This window comes from Lytechinus variegatus, chromosome 4, assembly GCF_018143015.1.
Source record: "Lytechinus variegatus isolate NC3 chromosome 4, Lvar_3.0, whole genome shotgun sequence".
Taxonomy (NCBI): Eukaryota; Metazoa; Echinodermata; class Echinoidea; order Temnopleuroida; family Toxopneustidae; genus Lytechinus; species Lytechinus variegatus.
This window is the reverse complement of record NC_054743.1, coordinates 18124714-18141966: the sequence shown is the minus strand read 5'-3', so window position 1 is coordinate 18141966 and position 17253 is coordinate 18124714. Positions and strand designations below refer to the sequence as shown.

The 17253-nt window shown below is 35.5% G+C and overlaps 1 protein-coding gene across 2 annotated transcripts in view; it reads left to right on the top strand.

The window, feature by feature from the left end:
* LOC121413544 (ATP-binding cassette sub-family B member 7, mitochondrial-like) overlaps positions 1 to 17253 on the top strand; it is a 38918-nt gene that overhangs the window by 11503 nt on the left and 10162 nt on the right. Inside the window, exons 1-5 of one of the 2 annotated variants that reach the window (XM_041606400.1) lie at positions 4653 to 4809; positions 11224 to 11334; positions 12995 to 13204; positions 13905 to 14034; positions 14767 to 14953. In XM_041606400.1, coding sequence (XP_041462334.1) covers positions 4714 to 4809; positions 11224 to 11334; positions 12995 to 13204; positions 13905 to 14034; positions 14767 to 14953 — 734 coding nt within the window. In that variant the 5' untranslated portion in view covers positions 4653 to 4713. Of the gene's footprint in view, positions 1 to 4652; positions 4810 to 11223; positions 11335 to 12994; positions 13205 to 13904; positions 14035 to 14766; positions 14954 to 17253 lie in introns of those variants that run through there. The other variant, XM_041606399.1, reaches the window with a different exon arrangement.

Sequence of the window (17253 nt, the reverse complement as noted above, 5' to 3'; positions counted from 1 at the left end):
ACCGTGTAGGCTTTTTTTCTCCTAGGGGGGAAAGATTGCGTGTGGAGAAACGACTATGGTACTTTTTGTTTTTAGCGCCTCTAAATACCCATTATTATTAACGACTACTGTATGAAATGAAAAATAAAGTGTAAACTCCCTTCTCAAAAGAAGTATGAGTATATTTAAAAAATAATTGTTTAGTCATGAAATTAATTATTCATTATTTTATTTTCTCAGCAATTGAATGCTCCAGTCTAAGTTGGTATGATGCATATATTGCCTCTGCTATTTATTATTTTTATAATGCAGTGCATTTCTGGGAAAGGGTAATCCAAATCTAGATGGCTGATATTCAAATCATATTTAATTTTGTGAAATTATTCTGCATGGATGTGACAGAGTAATTACTCAGCTTTCCATTCATAGCCTATTCGTAACATTTGTGCCACGCATGACTGAATTAATTGATATTGAAGACAACAGGTGCAGATATCAATTAATTCGGTCATGCATGGCGCAAATGGTACAAATATTTGGGTATCAGTGGAAAGCTGATGAGTTTCTCTTTCATATCCATGTAGAATATTTTACAAAATGATCCGAATACCAGCCCTATAGATTTGGATTATCTTTTTTTTTCTGAAACGCACTGTATCTCCCAATTCATCACAGTTATTGAATTTTTTGAAGCACTATTTTGTGACTAAGGCTGTACTCGTAGTGTCGATATCCAGGAAATCTAAGCCTTTCGTGGAACAGGTTTAGTTATATTGGAGCTTACTCCGTGGTTAAACATAAAACTAAAAATGGGTCCCAGGTCCTGAAAATCTGCATGTCAAGTTCATCAGTACAGGCTGTACGATCTCTGAAGGGTGTTGTGTTACTTGTGTACATGAAGCACTTTTTTTTAGTTTATTGATTATTGGAATAATGCGTACTTTCGGCTTGTTTAATCACATTGGGTTATCGTGTCGGGTCCGGCAATTGCGTATAATCGACCATTCGAGAAAAGAGCCACCTGAACTCCCGAATAATCTTCACAAAAATAACTGGACCCGACGTTTCGGGAATTTTGGGGAAGGGGGCAATTTTTGAATGGTCGAATTTCGCGATTGCCCGCGACCCAACGCAACAACCCGATGTGATGACACAAACCCAAACCTTCGGGGTATTTACTTAAACAAAATTAGTTCCATGATAATATTATAAACGATGTCCTTCGTTTGTCGTTAGATCTGGGTCAAGAGTCTTCATACGATGACGCGATGACGGCTGTGTTTCTCTATATTTAAAGGTCAAGTCCACCTCAGAAAAATGTTGATTTGAATCAATAGAGAAAAATCAGACAAGCACAATGCTGAAAATTTCATCAAAATCGGATGTAAAGTAAGAAAGTTGTGACATTTCAACGTTTCACTTATATGAGCCAGTTACATCCGAATGAGAGAGTCGATAATGTCACGCACTCACTATTTCTTTTGTTTTTTATTGTTTGAATTATACAATATTTCAATTTTTACGAATTTGACGATTAGAACCTCCTTGCCTGAAGCACAAAATGTTAAAATAATGGAATTCCACGTGTTTAGGGAGGTATGAAACTTTATTTCACATGACCATGATGAGAAAATAAAAATATTTCATGTAATAAAATACAAAAGAAATAGTGAGTGATGCCATCAGTTCCCTCATTTGTATACCAACCGAGATGTGCATAGGACTGTTTTGTGAAACGAAGCGAAAGTTTAAAATGTCAATCCGACTTGGATGAAAATTTCAGTGTTGTGCTTGTTGAATTTTTCTCTTTTTATTCAAATCAAGTTTTTGTTGGGGTGGACTTGTCCTTTAAAATCAGTGTTGGAAGGCATATGGTTGTATTTAATCAACCCTTTTTATCAAAAAGCTAAGGTCATGTCTGTGAGGATAAAGCAAACTATCAACATGAAATGAATGCGAATTCGCTTCTAGATGTTTAAATTATCTGTGTTTATTTTGTGCACTTTGCTTTGAAAAATATTAGTCGTTTGAAATCTTAGCTGCAGATAGATCAAAACTAAACTAAACGGAAAGGAAAAACAGTGTCATGTATGCACGGTCCACCTCTCTTCAAAAGGATTATAATAATGACAAAATTAGCTCATTATAGGCCTCACATTTTACCTATAGATGTATACATATAACTAAAAACAAGATCTTTTTATAAAATTTTCGAAAGTGAGAATGTGGTATAATATTTCGTGAAAATAAATATAAAAACGCTTTTTGTTTATCAATATGTATACATTGCAACATATCTCTAGACAATATTATGATGACCGTTTGTAATGAACAGCCTAATTAAGCACTATTTCTTTGGGATCAAAGGAAAACGAGTAAATAGACCAACTGCGATTTTTTGTTTGACTATTATATTGTGGAGTGGAGAGGTATACAAACAAAATATCAAATGTTGTAAATATATATATATATATATATATATATAAATGTGTGAAGTTATACACGTACTACAGCTTTGGCAACTCTTTGTATTTAAATAATGGTCTAGTGGTTAAGGCATCGGCATTCAAAGCTGGGGGCCCGGGTTCGATTCCCGGCAGAGACATTTTTCGGAGGAGCCGTGGTGTAGTGGTTCTGACTCTCGCCTTGTAAACAGAGGGTCGTGTGTTCGAATCCCACCGCGGTCTGGCGTCCTTTGGCAAGGCGTTAATCCACACTTTGCCACTCTAGACCCAGGTGCTAAATGGGTACCCGGTAGGATGTGAAAGTCATTGTAGCTTGTCCAGTATTGTGTGCGCCTCACAGGCGACTGACTGGAATACTCCCCAGGGAGTGGAGGATGTGCACACATTGTGTGCGGGAATGACTGATTGAATCCGATGACCGGGGTAATAATATATCTGTAAAGCGCTTAGAAACGTCGTTCCGATGGATTAAGCGCTATAAAAGCGGATTATTATTATTATTATCACCAATTTTTCCAAAAGGGTAGATAGCTCTGGGGAACCTTGATTTAAGCTACGCTTACCTTTGTTCTCTTCATCCATTTCTGTCACACTATATATATATATATATATATATATATATATATATACACTTGGTGAATGCTATCCTTGTAAAGAAGAGTGCTTGATGTCTGTGATGAGGCAGAGCATGAAATAAAAATCAATAAACTACTGATGAACCACACGTTATATGTGTAACTTTATTTATTTTATATATATATATATATACGTATATATCAAAATACTTAAAAAGTCAATTTTCGATATAAACTGATTTATGCGTTTTTTATATAAAGTTTCTTTGAAAACATACAATATCTTTTTACGAAAAATGATTTCTTGTTGTAAGGTGTTCAAGTTTCCCGCAATGCTTACATCAGCCTGTTGTAATTTTAGCCTATTCTTAACCACATTTTGTGGTACAAGGACTCGATGATTTATCCTTCAGGAGTTGGAGTGTTATCTAAAAGTCTTTGACATCCAGACAATGCCCTATAAACTGACAATCCAAGGATATCTTTGTCATTCATTTCGTGGGACGATTTAATTAGGTCCAAATTCCTTGTCGGCAAACGACAAATTTTCAAAGTTAAAGATTTTCAAAGGTTCGGTAAACAATAGGTATACACACGTACCCCCAGAGTAAACGGGAAACGCCAATGACCTTTTCATTAACATAAAATGTCCCATGAAAGCAAAGCATTAAAAAAAAACATCTTGAGCGCATGACAAGAAAACCCCATTGTTTCATTGTTTTCGGAAAGTTTTTTTTATTACATTTAGAGTTTTGATATGTTTATGACTTGAGACATGTTTTTTAAATGTTTTTTGTATTGCAAGATCCGATTACAACACGTGAGGCGATGATTTACGTTGAGATAAATTTGCCCTTGAAGACAGTCATTGTAATCGGAAGATCTGATATTATTTGTTCATAGCCTGAAAAGTCTATTCATATTTTGCTGAGATATAGTGTCAAATCATAGATTGTTGGAAACTAGTATCAGTGTGATTGTATAAAAAGACACTTCTCTGTATAAAAGCTCGTATTAATTGGCATCAGTGAATCTAGATTATTCTTAAAACTCTAGTATCCAACAAATTTTGAAAAGAAAATCCAATTTTCTCATATGGACATAGGCAAATCGAAGTTTAATTAGAATTTTGTACAAAATAATGTGATTAAAAGGGATAATGTACTCTCAGACCACTTGGTACATGCGTGTTAATGATGTCATGGACTTATCAGTGGATATAATTAGGTCCCCTGAGATAGGCATTGTTCTTACCTTACAATGCCATCGTTATATAATCACTTGACAGTTGACCATATGGTTTTTTGGTGAGAGTTATGAGAGTACATTGTGTGTAAATTATGAATTTTACGAGCTATTGTCTGCTCAGAATATTCATGAAGCAAGTTCCTGCGCTGTATTATCCCAGCTGTGTATAGTGCACAGCCGTGCGAGGTTTTATGGTTCTATGGCGAAGGCTCACGTCACATTGATCTACATAAACTGGATGAGAGGTCGCACGCTGATTGGCTATGCAGACACGAAGTCACCCCATACGCAGAGTGGTCGCCATCTTAGGACAGTACACAAAGCGGTCGATCTCCTTTTTTGTTTAGTTTGTGTTATGCACACGGTACTTCGGCGATCGCAGTAGTTTATCATAGAGACACAGACACCAGACACTCGTCAAAGAGTGTCATTCATCGCAGCTGAAAATGTCGACTTACAGTGTGAACCAGATTGAGGACGATTTTGATGAAGCGTTTGAAGATAAAAGCGAAGATAACTTTAGTGAAGGATCTCTTGAGGAGGTGGTTAAAGAAATTTCATTGAAGTGGTGGACTTTGCTGTTCTTGTATCATTAAGCTGTGCATGGGGCGAATTCCCAGGGGCGAATTCGGGAGATTCTCGGACGGAACTCGCGTAATCATTGGAAATTATTAACATTGGATTAACAACGCACTTTTAGTCTTTGTTTGGATAAATTTTACATTTTTTTCTTCTTACGTTTAATATCTTTGGATTGTTCCTTTCTGATTTCTGTAGGCATATCTTTTTACCAACTCGTGATTTTTCGTTATAGATCTAACCTAGCAAAATCAAATGTGTGATATTAATTATTAGAGATTTAATTGTGACGCGCAGGTTTGAGATTTTTTTTTTTGGGGGGGGGTGGGGGCGGGTTATTGACAGAAAGGAAAGTCATGAATTGTATCTGAATATTACATTTTTTCCACGAAAGACTGTTTAAGAAAGGACGTAATTAGTACTTATCAAATTCGAAATGATAATAATTTGAATTTCGCGGTCGCTTTCAAACAACGGGGACAATAAAATTCGACCCATTGTTGAAAGGTGGTTGGTTCTAATTGCCGCCTGCGTGGGTCGAGGGGGGGGGGGTATTATGTAGGCATATGTGCAGCGTATAAGAATGTATCTTTTAAAACATATTCTTACTTTTATGCAAACTTTTTTTTTCAAAACTTATTTTGGCAATATGAAAGCTTTTTTAGATAAGCAGTTTTCAGCAGCTTCTTTTTGCCAATATGAAAGCTTGTCAGATATAGCAATAATTGATGTGCAAACTGGAATCTTGGTGAGCTAGCACTTCAACATTTCGTCCAACAAGTTCACTTTGATTTTTTTTTGATTGGCAGAGAAGCATTGTAGCTATGGTAACCGCCAGCTAGATGAAACACCTGACATGTCCTTTCATGAAAGTTACGCTGTCCAGCATTGCATTTCTTAAACCTGATCAGTTGATAGTACTTTAAGTTTTTGAAATGTCACCATAACTTATCAAGTGTATGGACCTAGTTCTTGAAACCTGGACATAAATGTGGTCAAGCATTACTGAACATCCTGCATGGCTGAGTTTCAGGTCACATATCTAAGGTCAAAGGTCATTTAGGGTCGGTGAACTTATAGACCATGTTTGGAGAATTGATATCCAAATCTTAACCAAGGAAAAAAAGTTTTTGAAATGTCATCATAAACTTTGAAAGTTTATGGATCTAGTTCATGAAACGTGGACATAAATGAAATCAAGTATCCCTGAAAAAATTATTCAGTAGTTGTTTTCAAAGACAGCATTGCTGCTTCAGGCGCGACTGCGAGAGGTGTACCACTTTTTTTTTAAACAAGTGCACACCTAGTTACCGATAATGCAAATAGCATTTCCATTTATTTGAAAGCAGGATAAAAGAGCATTGTAGATTAAATGCCTTGCTCACGGGCATAGGAGCCGCGGCCGGGGATCGAACTCCGGACCGTATAACCAGGCGCCTTAGACCACTCGGCCACGGCACCTCCACTCTACCAAGAATACCACTTGGTAGTTGTTATTATTACATTTGTTCCTCTCAGACAGAAACCCTTAATTTGTCAGAATTCATTGAACGAATGTGACACAATTTCATACACATATTGTTATGCTTGCAAAGTAAATAATGCTCTCTCGGCAAAATCTATTCAACATTAATTGCCCATACTAATCAGTATTCTAACTGATTCGGACAATAGATCAACAAATATCTGTACTTCGTTCTGGGGCACATAAAGGGGAGATCACCCGGTCGAATTGTTAGTTGTAAAACTAGCAGAAAAATGATTAAAAATTCTGGTGAAGGTTTTAAAACAATATATCAGAGATTAGTAAGAAAATTGTTAGAATTTAATTTGTTTATTCTTTGATTTATTTTCCTCAAACCTTTGTCAATATTTTGAATTATTTTTTTGGTGCTATTTATACTGTAAACTTTTTGTCAGGGTGAACTTCCCCTACTTGGTGCCTATAACTTCATACCGTTTTTACTCTCTGGGCGCTTTTCATTTTGGCAAGAATAAAGTAAAGGAAGTGACTATAATATTTTATTTGCATGGTCTTTATGATATTTTTGTATTTCCAAAATCTTCAGCAGGATTTAAAATATAATGCGAATGATTCCATGCTTCCGCAAGACGATGCCAGAGGCATTGTTTTGTCAGATTATTCGTCATGTATTTCCGTCCGTCCTTCCGTTTAAGAAATCGACTTCTGACATATTACAATACTTGTAAATAAATGTGGCAATGATTTTTTTTTTAGTTTGGGTTATTGTATCATTAAAGGTCACAGAGATCATATTTTGACATTGTGTTTTCAGAATAATTTGTGGATTATTATAACTTAAAATATCGGGATGATTATCTGATAAATAATGCGGATATCAAGGCAAGGGCCACAGAGGTCATTATATAGAAATATCTTCAACTTCAAACTCAGTCCAAGTATGTTGGCATAAAGCTCTTGGGGGAGAGAAGAGATGATTGCATTAGGGTTTGAGTATCAAGGTCACAGAGGTCATTATGTATTAGATTTTTTTTCTTAATGTCTCGCCTAAACGAATCATTAGAGACCTAAATCCTTTTCCTGTTAGTCTGTTGGTTTGTTATAAAAATGTTAAAATCTTGGTTTAATCATTTTACTTTTTACGTAAATGTTAAAGTTTTTGTTTAACTTGTACTCATTCTATATTTCTGCATCGATTGTGTTTTGGTGCAAATGATCCTCGTATAATAAGGGTACCACATTTGTGGTGATGACGATAGTTGGGTCAAAGATCATCTAGGCTAGGGGTCAAAAGTTCAAATAATGGGGTGGGGGCCACGTGTATTTTCTTGTTACAAAAATGTTTAAGTTTTTGTTTAACATGCTCTCATTTTTTTCTGCGTCAGTTATGCTCATACTTGGCAGAAATGACCCTTATATAATGCCACACGTGCGGTGATGAAGATGGTGAGGTCAAAGGTCATCTAGCGTTCAACATTTCAAATAATGGGGGCCATGTGCATTTTCTTGTTACCAAAAAATAATGGATTGGTTTAACTTTCTGTCATTTCTTTATTTCTGCGTCAGTTATGTTCATAGTACTTGGTACAAATGGTCCTTGTATATTACCATATTTTGTATGATGAAGATGATGAGGTCAAAGGTCATCTAGGGGTCAAAAATTCAAATAATGGGGACATGTGAATTTAAACAAAAATTGTTTAACTTACTCTCATTTCTTTATTTCTGCAATGATAGTGTTTATACTTGATACAAATGATCCTTGTATAATACCACATTTGTGGTGAAGAAAATGGTGAGGTCAAAGGTCATCTAGCATTTAAATAATGGGGGCCATGTGCATTTTCTTGTTACCAAAAAGGATTGGTTTGACTTTGCTGTCATTTCTTTATTTCTGCATCAGTTTGTTCATAGTACTTGGTACAAAATAGTCCTTGTATAATAAAACATTTGTGGTGATGAAGATGGTGTGGTCAAATGTCATCTAGGGGTCAAAGGTTTAAATCATGGGGACATGTGCACTTAGTTTTGTTTTGACTCTCATTTCTTTATTAAGCAGCGATTCTGTTCATACTTGGTACAAGCGATCCTTGTATAAAACCACATTTGTGATGATGAAGATGGTGAGGTCAAAGGTCATCTAGATGTAGGGTTCAAATCTTGGGGCATGTCCATTTTAAAAAGTTTTTTGTTGTCTCGCCCACCAGAGGTGAAGACGAGATGTAGGGATCCAAATGTCCGTCCGTCGTCCGTCCGTCACAAACCTAATGACACATAACTCCACAACCGTAAGTCGCTTTTCAACCAAACTTGGGTGGTAGATGGACTTGGGGGACCTGCATGTTATGCTGCAGTCAGAGGTCACATGGTAAGGTCAAAGGTCATTTTCATTTCAACATTGAAATTTACATGCAAGACTCTCTTGTGACACCTAACTCCGCAACCGTAAGTGACTTTTCAACAAAACTTGAATGGTGGATGGACTTGGGGGACCTGCATGTTAGGCTGCAGTCGGAGGTCACATGATAAGGTCAAAGGTCATTTTCAGGTCAATGTTAAAGTTTACATGCAAGACTCTTAACTCCGCAACCGTAAGTCGCTTTTCAACCAAACTTGGATGGTAGATGTACTTAGGCGACCTGCATGTTATGCTGCAGTCGGAGGTCACATGGTAAGGTCAAAGGTCATTTTCAGGTCAACATTAAAGTTTACGTGCAAGGCTCTTATGACAAGTGCTATTCCATCCCAGTCATTTCACAATGAAGTTTCGATATAATCCTCTTGCGTGCCCTCACAAATCATGATATTTCTGGTTATTTTCATAAGTGGGCGAGACACAAAATTACTTTTGCCCTGTTTAACTTACTCTCATTTCGTTTTTTCTGCAGTGATAGTGTTTATACTTGATTTAAATGGTCCTTGTATAATTCACATTTGTATTGATGAAGATGGGTGAGGCCAAAGGTCATCTAGGGGTCAGTAGTTTGAATAGTTTGGGCCATATGCAATTTTCTAATGAAAATGTTAAAGCTTTTGTTTAACTTGTTATTTCATTATTTCTGCATCAATTGTGTTCATACTTGGTACAAGCATGGAGCTATAGAACATCGACAAGTGATCCTCGGGTAAACATCACATTTGTGATGATGAAGATGGTGATGTCATAGGTCATCTAGTGTCAAATGTCAAATTACAAATGTAATTTCTTTATTTTTGTATAAATTTGTTCAAATGATTATTAAAGTTATTGTCACATATGCCTACAAATCTGCATCAAAGGCCATGTCTTCGTCAAAAGATGTTCATAAATCATGTTTTATTGATTTCAATTGATTGATTTTCATGAACCACCTTATTATCAACCGATGTCGATACTAAAAATCTTTGCATCCGATTGGCTGAATTTAAATGAATCAGTGAAAATCACAGAAATTAACTTTTCATTAGAATCCCCCTGACATTTGTACTCCACATAAGCAGTTTGATTTAAAGGAGAGTGAAACCTTTGGAACAAGATAGCTTGTGTGAAAACAAAAAAATCAAAGAAACAGATCAACGATAGTTTGAAAAAAAATCGGACAAATAATGAGAAAATTATGAGCATTTGAATATTGCGATCATTAATGCTATGGAGATCCTCAAATTGGCAATGCGTCAAAGACACGTGATGTCACTTGTGAAAAACTCTCACCATTTGGTATATATTTCACTCAAATTGCCTCTTTTATCACATCTATCAGTAGATCGTGTGTTCTTTCTATAGGAGGGCATGTAATACAGATTTTCAAAGAAATACATCATGGATAAAGAGTTTGTATCACCACAAGAAAAAGGAGAAAGAGACATTTTTGATGGTATTTTATAGCCCATCAAAGTGAAAGTCGTTCACATGTGACATCACACATCCTTGTCGTATTGCCAATAGGAGGATCTCCATAGCATTAGTGATTGCAATATTCAAATGCTCATAACTTTCTCATTATTTGTCAAATTTTTCTCAAACCTTTTTTGTTCTTATTTGATTTTTCTGCTTTGACACAAGCCTACTTATTCCAAAGGTTTCATCCACCTTTAACTGAATCTTGAAAATAAACCTATATCTAGCTAAATTTTATGTTGCGTCGAACTTACATCATCTATGGATGTAAAGTGCCACTCAGTCTTCATACTATGCTGAGGTTCTGAGATAGCTGCCATTACGTCAAACTTCCCTTTGAAACAATATCGCAGTTCGGATTGCGAACTGCGGTGTTGTACCCCATTTTCCATTTGGATCTCCTAAAACTCATTTCCAAGCCCTTATCAACCGCGCTTGGCCAAGTAATCCAGGGGTAATCCCCGCTGTCTCAATTTCACCCCCACAGGCCAGTATATGAGCGTTGAGCAAAGGACGAAAAGATAAACAACAGCTGCGCTATTACGTAAGACTTCTCTGCCTGTAGTAGGACCTTCGGAATGAAATTATTGTATTCCATATTTAATCACGTTTTCAAAGGCATATTGTATTCAGTAACCCAATGTTAGTCCATTTTCAATTTCGAACGAAGAAAATCGACCTCGGAATAAGGAAAGTAAGCGAATAAAAATGACGGCATGCTTACAGGGACGGCATTTTACGTAAGACTTCTCTGCATGCTGCGCATGCATCCCATCGTGTGTGGCCCCCTGCTGTGACTGTATATGCCGGGCTGTTGTTTTATCTTCGGACCAACATCAAGAAACAGGTGTTTTGATACTTAAATTGCTTTCTTGAGGCAGTTACGGCTGGAGAAGAGAATTGATGAGAAGGGGAACTGGGGTATAGTGTTCTCAAATGGAAGTTTTTCGTCATTGGCATTTGTTGTGAGCAGATTTGTCAAGTCACTAACTCATCTCGTTCCCATTTTATGTACAGGTGCCAGATGTAAAGTTCGATTCAACAAGAACTTATTCTCTCAAGAAATCGGATCTGGGTAATGGTACCTACTGGCAACAACAGAAGATAATTCATTCATTAGCTGAACAGGTAAGTCATATTAAATATCAAGTCCACCCCAAGAAAATGAATCAAAAGAAAAATCAGATTAACCTTACACTGAAAAGTTAATTAAAAATTTTTGCTTCTTTTTCACAATATACACTTATTCCATATATTTGATATATTCCATATTACACAATTTTCGAAATTTTGTTTTAAAAGGGGCACAAAAATACATAAATAAATAAATGCCTTATAACTATGCCAGCAAAATTATAAATTGTAATTCATAATTTTGTGTAATTATGTTCATGGGCATGTTACATGTATGTAATGATTCAACTGTTACATTATATTATTCTGTGAATTTCTTTTCGTTGTACATAGCAGGAATAGTCTTGTGCATACCATTATCCATTTAACAGACACAATAAATTCAAATGAAAGGAAATGAAAGTTACATTGTAGGGTTTCATAAACCCCAAGTTATGAACAACTTTATGCCTGACTGATGACCTGTGCAGTGCTTTAAAAAAAATCAACAAACTTCAACAAATTATTAACTTTCCATGTAGAAAGATCAGTAATGGTGGGACAGAAACTTTGTTAGCGCCAACCATGTGCAAACAGAGGGCTCTGTAACAACCAGTAATGTGGCAGCATTGCCTAATGTCACTACAAAGCATTAAATATTTACATCTTGGATCAACATGTGACACCTGTCACAAAAAAAATGTCACTGTGGCCTGGTCCTACTTTTAGTGTGCTGTTAGCGCTAACAACATTTCTGTGCGACCGGTTTTAACTACATGTACATGTATAACCAATGGAAATCGATTACAATAAATACATCGATGAAACATCATCTAATAAACTTGAAGTTATTTTTGACAACTAAAAGGAGTTGATTTGATCTTAGTCCTGTAATAAAATGGTACCAAAAAAATAATTTAATTATAAGTCTGTGGTAAGCCCCCCCCCAAAAAAAAAAAGGAAAAATCAATTTGATTGTACAAACTCTTTTGAAACAAGGGAACAAATTTCAAGTATTGGAGTAATGCACAGACATCCCAAGTATATTTTCAAATGTGGATTTGAGTTTCAACCACCTTTTGAAAATTTATAAATTGGCTGTAAAAAGAGGATCAATGTAGATTATAAAATGAGTTGAGTTAAAGTGATAAACATCATCAGGTCATTCTGTGCATATACATGTTTGTGGAATTTTGAAGACAACTGGCATGCCGTGTAATGAAAATGAAGTAATTAATGGATTTATATAATTAGAGCACCTGTTCTGGAAGAAACAAGGTGCAAAATCCCTATTACTTTGGGGGCAAGGCTGCCAGTTATCTAGGGCAATTTTTTTTCACTCCTCAGTCCGCAAGGTCAAGAATCTATCTAGTCCAGTTTGTAATTCAAAATTTTCAAACAGCATTTCTCTCTCATCAGGGGAGAATTAATGGCGGCTGGGGGCGATATAGCCCCTGAAATGCTCAAAACAGTCCTGGAAACTCTAAAAAGTAACACAGGAAAATCCCCATTTGTTGGAATGTCAATGGTTATCCAATGATGCAGACTCAGGAAGTGTGATGAGAAAATTAGCCCTCAAAAACGAAAATTGAATTTTTTCCTGGTTTGCTCCGTCGAAAATCCATCTAGTTCCATTTTAATTTTCAAATCGTCTTTCTGTCTTGTGTCGTTGCAGAAGCCACTCAACCCGCCGACCAAATTGACACACAATCCTTCACATTGTTTCCATGCCCATGGAGGTGGTATACCGGCCAAGGTGGATGTGGAGGACAAGGTTGGAGGATGGGAGATCATCAAAGCCATGTTGGGCTATGTCTGGCCCAAGGGTGACCTAGCTATCAAGGCAAGGGTCATTGTGGCCATGTCACTCTTGATCGGAGCAAAGGTAAGTTGGTCCTTGGTAAGTTGGCTGTAGTGTAGCCTATTGTTTATGTCAAAGTTAGTTCATTAAGTGCTCAGGAATTTATGAAAATAATTTTCAAATCTTCACGAAGGGATGCAAATGATATTTGATTTACTGAACTATATAACAACATGCTTACAAAAATACTTTTATAGTAAGAAAGTCTGTGGCCTTGATATCAATAAATTGAGCATATAAACCTATCCTCTAAAGTCTGGAAACTGTCGTCTTTGTAATTGGAGAAAAATTCATTTATGTCTAGTTTGAAGAGACCTTCATATGATAAAAGTATTAAAACTTTATATTTATTTGACAATACTTATAATGATACTGTTGTTTATCATTACAATATTTTAAACACTGCTATCCAGGTCAGATGCTCCAGCATTCAATGAATTTCTTCCTACCAGGGGCCCGTTGCATAAAACTTTTTACCTGAGAAAACTCAGGTTGTTTTTACAGGAGTTTTTGCCCTGTGTTAAAGTCAACAGCAGAAATCAGACTAACTTTAGTTTTCAGCTTTTACCAGAGTTTTCTCAGGTAAAAAGTTTTATGTAACAGGCCCCAGGTACTAATGTATTTGTTATTCAACTCTAAGTCGACAACACATGTTTTTTGTCAATAAACCATTTTAGATTGAATTAGAATAAAAACCAAATTTGATTCTGTGTTTCTGTTGCAGGTTTCCAATGTCTATGTCCCATTCCTATTCAAGTATGCTGTGGATCACCTCAATGAATACCAGACAGCTTCAGAAGCTGTAGCCTCGACGGGGACAGGTCCTACGGTTGTAACCGCCCTCCTACTGGGCTGTAAGTTCATCATTTGCTCCTGACATTTGCTTCCCCAAATGATGCTCGGCCTTGTGGGATGACCCAAGTTATTTCTGTGAAAACAGCAGCATATTTGTGAGGGGGTAGGAGAATGGGCACCTAACAAAATTTGACCAAAAGTGTATTTTTTTTAAAATCATTGATTATTACTGACCAATCGCACTTCTATTTATTCTCTTCATTGGTGACTTCCTTTTTTTATGACTTGGTCATGCATGAAAAATCATGAAGACTCAAAGCAGATGCAGAGATTGGGAGATAGCATGAGAAAGATAAAAAAAGACAGTTTGGCCGTGTGTATTCTGGATAAAACATCCAACAAATCCTTTCAAGAAATGCTCCCCAGATCTATGAGGATATAGGTTTTACAGCCTTTTACATGAACTTAGTGTTTAGTACAATTACTCCTATTTATCTTCCAAAGCAATCATTTGCTGTTTGGTAAAGACCATGAGAAAGCTTGAAGCCTTCAAAAGAGCTCATGAAGACTTCATAGGCAACGTGATAAGCAAGATCTATACGAAGCAGTAGACAATACTGAAGGTAATTTTTTTTTTTCCCAGCAATTTAAAAAAAAAAACAACATTTGAACATGTTGTTATTGTTGATTGGCTTTTAACAGTGCCTTCATTCAAAATAATTGACTATTGATGTGACTTAATACTGGGTTGATTAATTATTTCCTTTATTCCTGTCATCCTTTCTCCTCAGATGGAGCAGCGCGTGCAGGAGCATCCTTCTTCAACGAAGCTAGGAATGCCGTCTTCGCCAGGGTGGCCCAGAATTCGATACGACGGGTCGCTAAGAATGTTTTCACGCACCTCCACCAGCTTGATCTTAGCTTTCATCTTTCTCGCCAGACGGGGGCGCTCTCCAAGGCCATTGATAGAGGCAGCAGGTTAGTAAAGACTGGTCCACTAAATAGTGCTTGATGAGAATATTTTTTTACTTTCAGTATTGACATTAATTGGTATTAAGTTGAACCATCAACCTGTTAGTAATGTCCACATATTGCCTAGTCATGACCCATTTCATTTTTTAATGTGTTTGTAATGATAATATATTCAATGACTTATCAATAGTCTCAATGCCTGTGAAAAGGTTAACTTTCTTTCTAAAGATAATATTTCTGTTTAAAAAAAAATAGTTGTGGCATTGTTAAAATGACAAAGGTTAAAGATGAATACCAGTTGTGGTAACAATCACAAAATGAGTGCGAACAGAGTCAAATGAAATTACCACCAAAGTGTTTGTATGTATAAATAAAATATTTGTGCCAAATAGCTCTGTAAGAAAATGCATAATAAGCGCAGAATTCCATCAAATGTAAGGGTATTTTTCGAAGCAATATTATTACATTATCCCACATATGCTTTTTTCTCTGTTAGTAGTCATCAGAATTATCAATTTTGACAAGGTTTCATGAATTTACAAAGATAAGTTTTTATTGTACCAGATCTAGATGTATGACAACATTTTGACAATTAACCGTGATTTTAAAAGACTTTCTCATGAAGTAACCGTTTGCTGCAGCTGTCTTTTACCTTTAAAACAGTTTGTAAATTAACCCTCATTCAGTCTATCAGTCTTGGGGGAGAGGGGATGGGGGCTTAGCATTTTGTTGTAGTTTACTCGTTCATGACAAACATTTGCATGGCAGTAGAAAATTATGTATGTTTTCATAGCTACATGTAAATTTCACAAACTCTACCTTATTTATTTTGTAAGAATTAACTATGCTAATTTGTGTATTTAGTGTGTGGCTAGAAATCTGTGAATAAAGCCCATGAATTTGTATTTTGTTTGTTTAGAGACTGCAGGATTCTGATCAAATGTACATTAGAAAATTGGTAGCAAATGTATTTCTTATGTATTTCATTAATTTTGAAATTCCTTGATGATATATGTATATTTTTTTTGACTAATTGTTTTTTGGGTTTTTTTAATAGAAATTTTGGCAATACTTTTTCAAATGTAAAAAACGTGAATTTACTTTGAGTAGTAATTTTTTTACAAAGATTCTACAGTTTTGGCTATAAACAGTTTGAATTGCATTTGTTCATGAAATCATGTTTAGGGGAAATTTTTGGTCTGACTACTCTGACATGCACTTATATAATGTTACATAATCTTGAAATTTTATTGTCTGGGTTCGCAAATTTGGTATCAAAGGTTGTGTTAGATTTAAAAGAAAATAGTCATGCAGTGTCGTGGTGCATTCTTTTCACGCTACGGTTGGCAACATGGGCCATTAATCCCCCCTCCCAGCTCATTTATTTCAGGTGAAACTAGCTCCGCAGTAGACCAATTATCTATTTGTAAAATAGTAAACAAATATTGACTCTAATGAGGGTAATAAAAAAACTTATTGCCCTGAACTTATCTTGAACTATTGGTTTACTTTTTCAGAGACTGAATGTTGAGGGAAAATAGACCTTTAGTCTGAAGACTGTTGATAGACTTGTTATTGCCTTAATAAAAGAGCTGTCAATATTTGGTTTGTTTACTGATTATTCTTTGAGCAGGGCAATAGTAAAATCTATTCCCTTGCTCAAATCATACAAATTGATGTATACACATGTAGCATGTATCAGTGACATTTTAAAAATCTTGTCTGAAGACGTATCAAATGAAAAACACAGAAATTGATGATTATTTGAGTTTAGTGTCTATGATTTCGATTTTATTGCACTTGTGTGCAGCTCTTCTTAATGTTTTTTTTAAATATGTATTGATCGCTGTTAAATTATGGCCGAATTTCATAAACAAAGTAGTATTATGTAAACAATATTCAGGTCAATATTCCCTTTCTGGAATCATGGTTGCTAGTGCAAATACAAATACATGTAGTATATTATGAAATAAAATTACAAAAATGTCATCTGATTTTATGCATTATTCAATCATGTTTAGTTTTAGCAATAGAATGATAAGAATATGATTATTTTGAATTTGAATTCATTTTTCTTCGACATAACAATGTAATATAACATAGATATAACAAATATATATTGACAATAAATCAGGTATAAATCATTTAGCATAAAATTAATAGCAGAAGATGGATTGCCATAGTAAGCAAAAAAATGCATGAAAAACATGACAATCTATGACAAATATGACAAATGTATTATGTATTTGTGTGTTTTAAAGTATTTTTAAGGTAAAGTTATTAATGGGTTAGCAAGTGATTGTAAA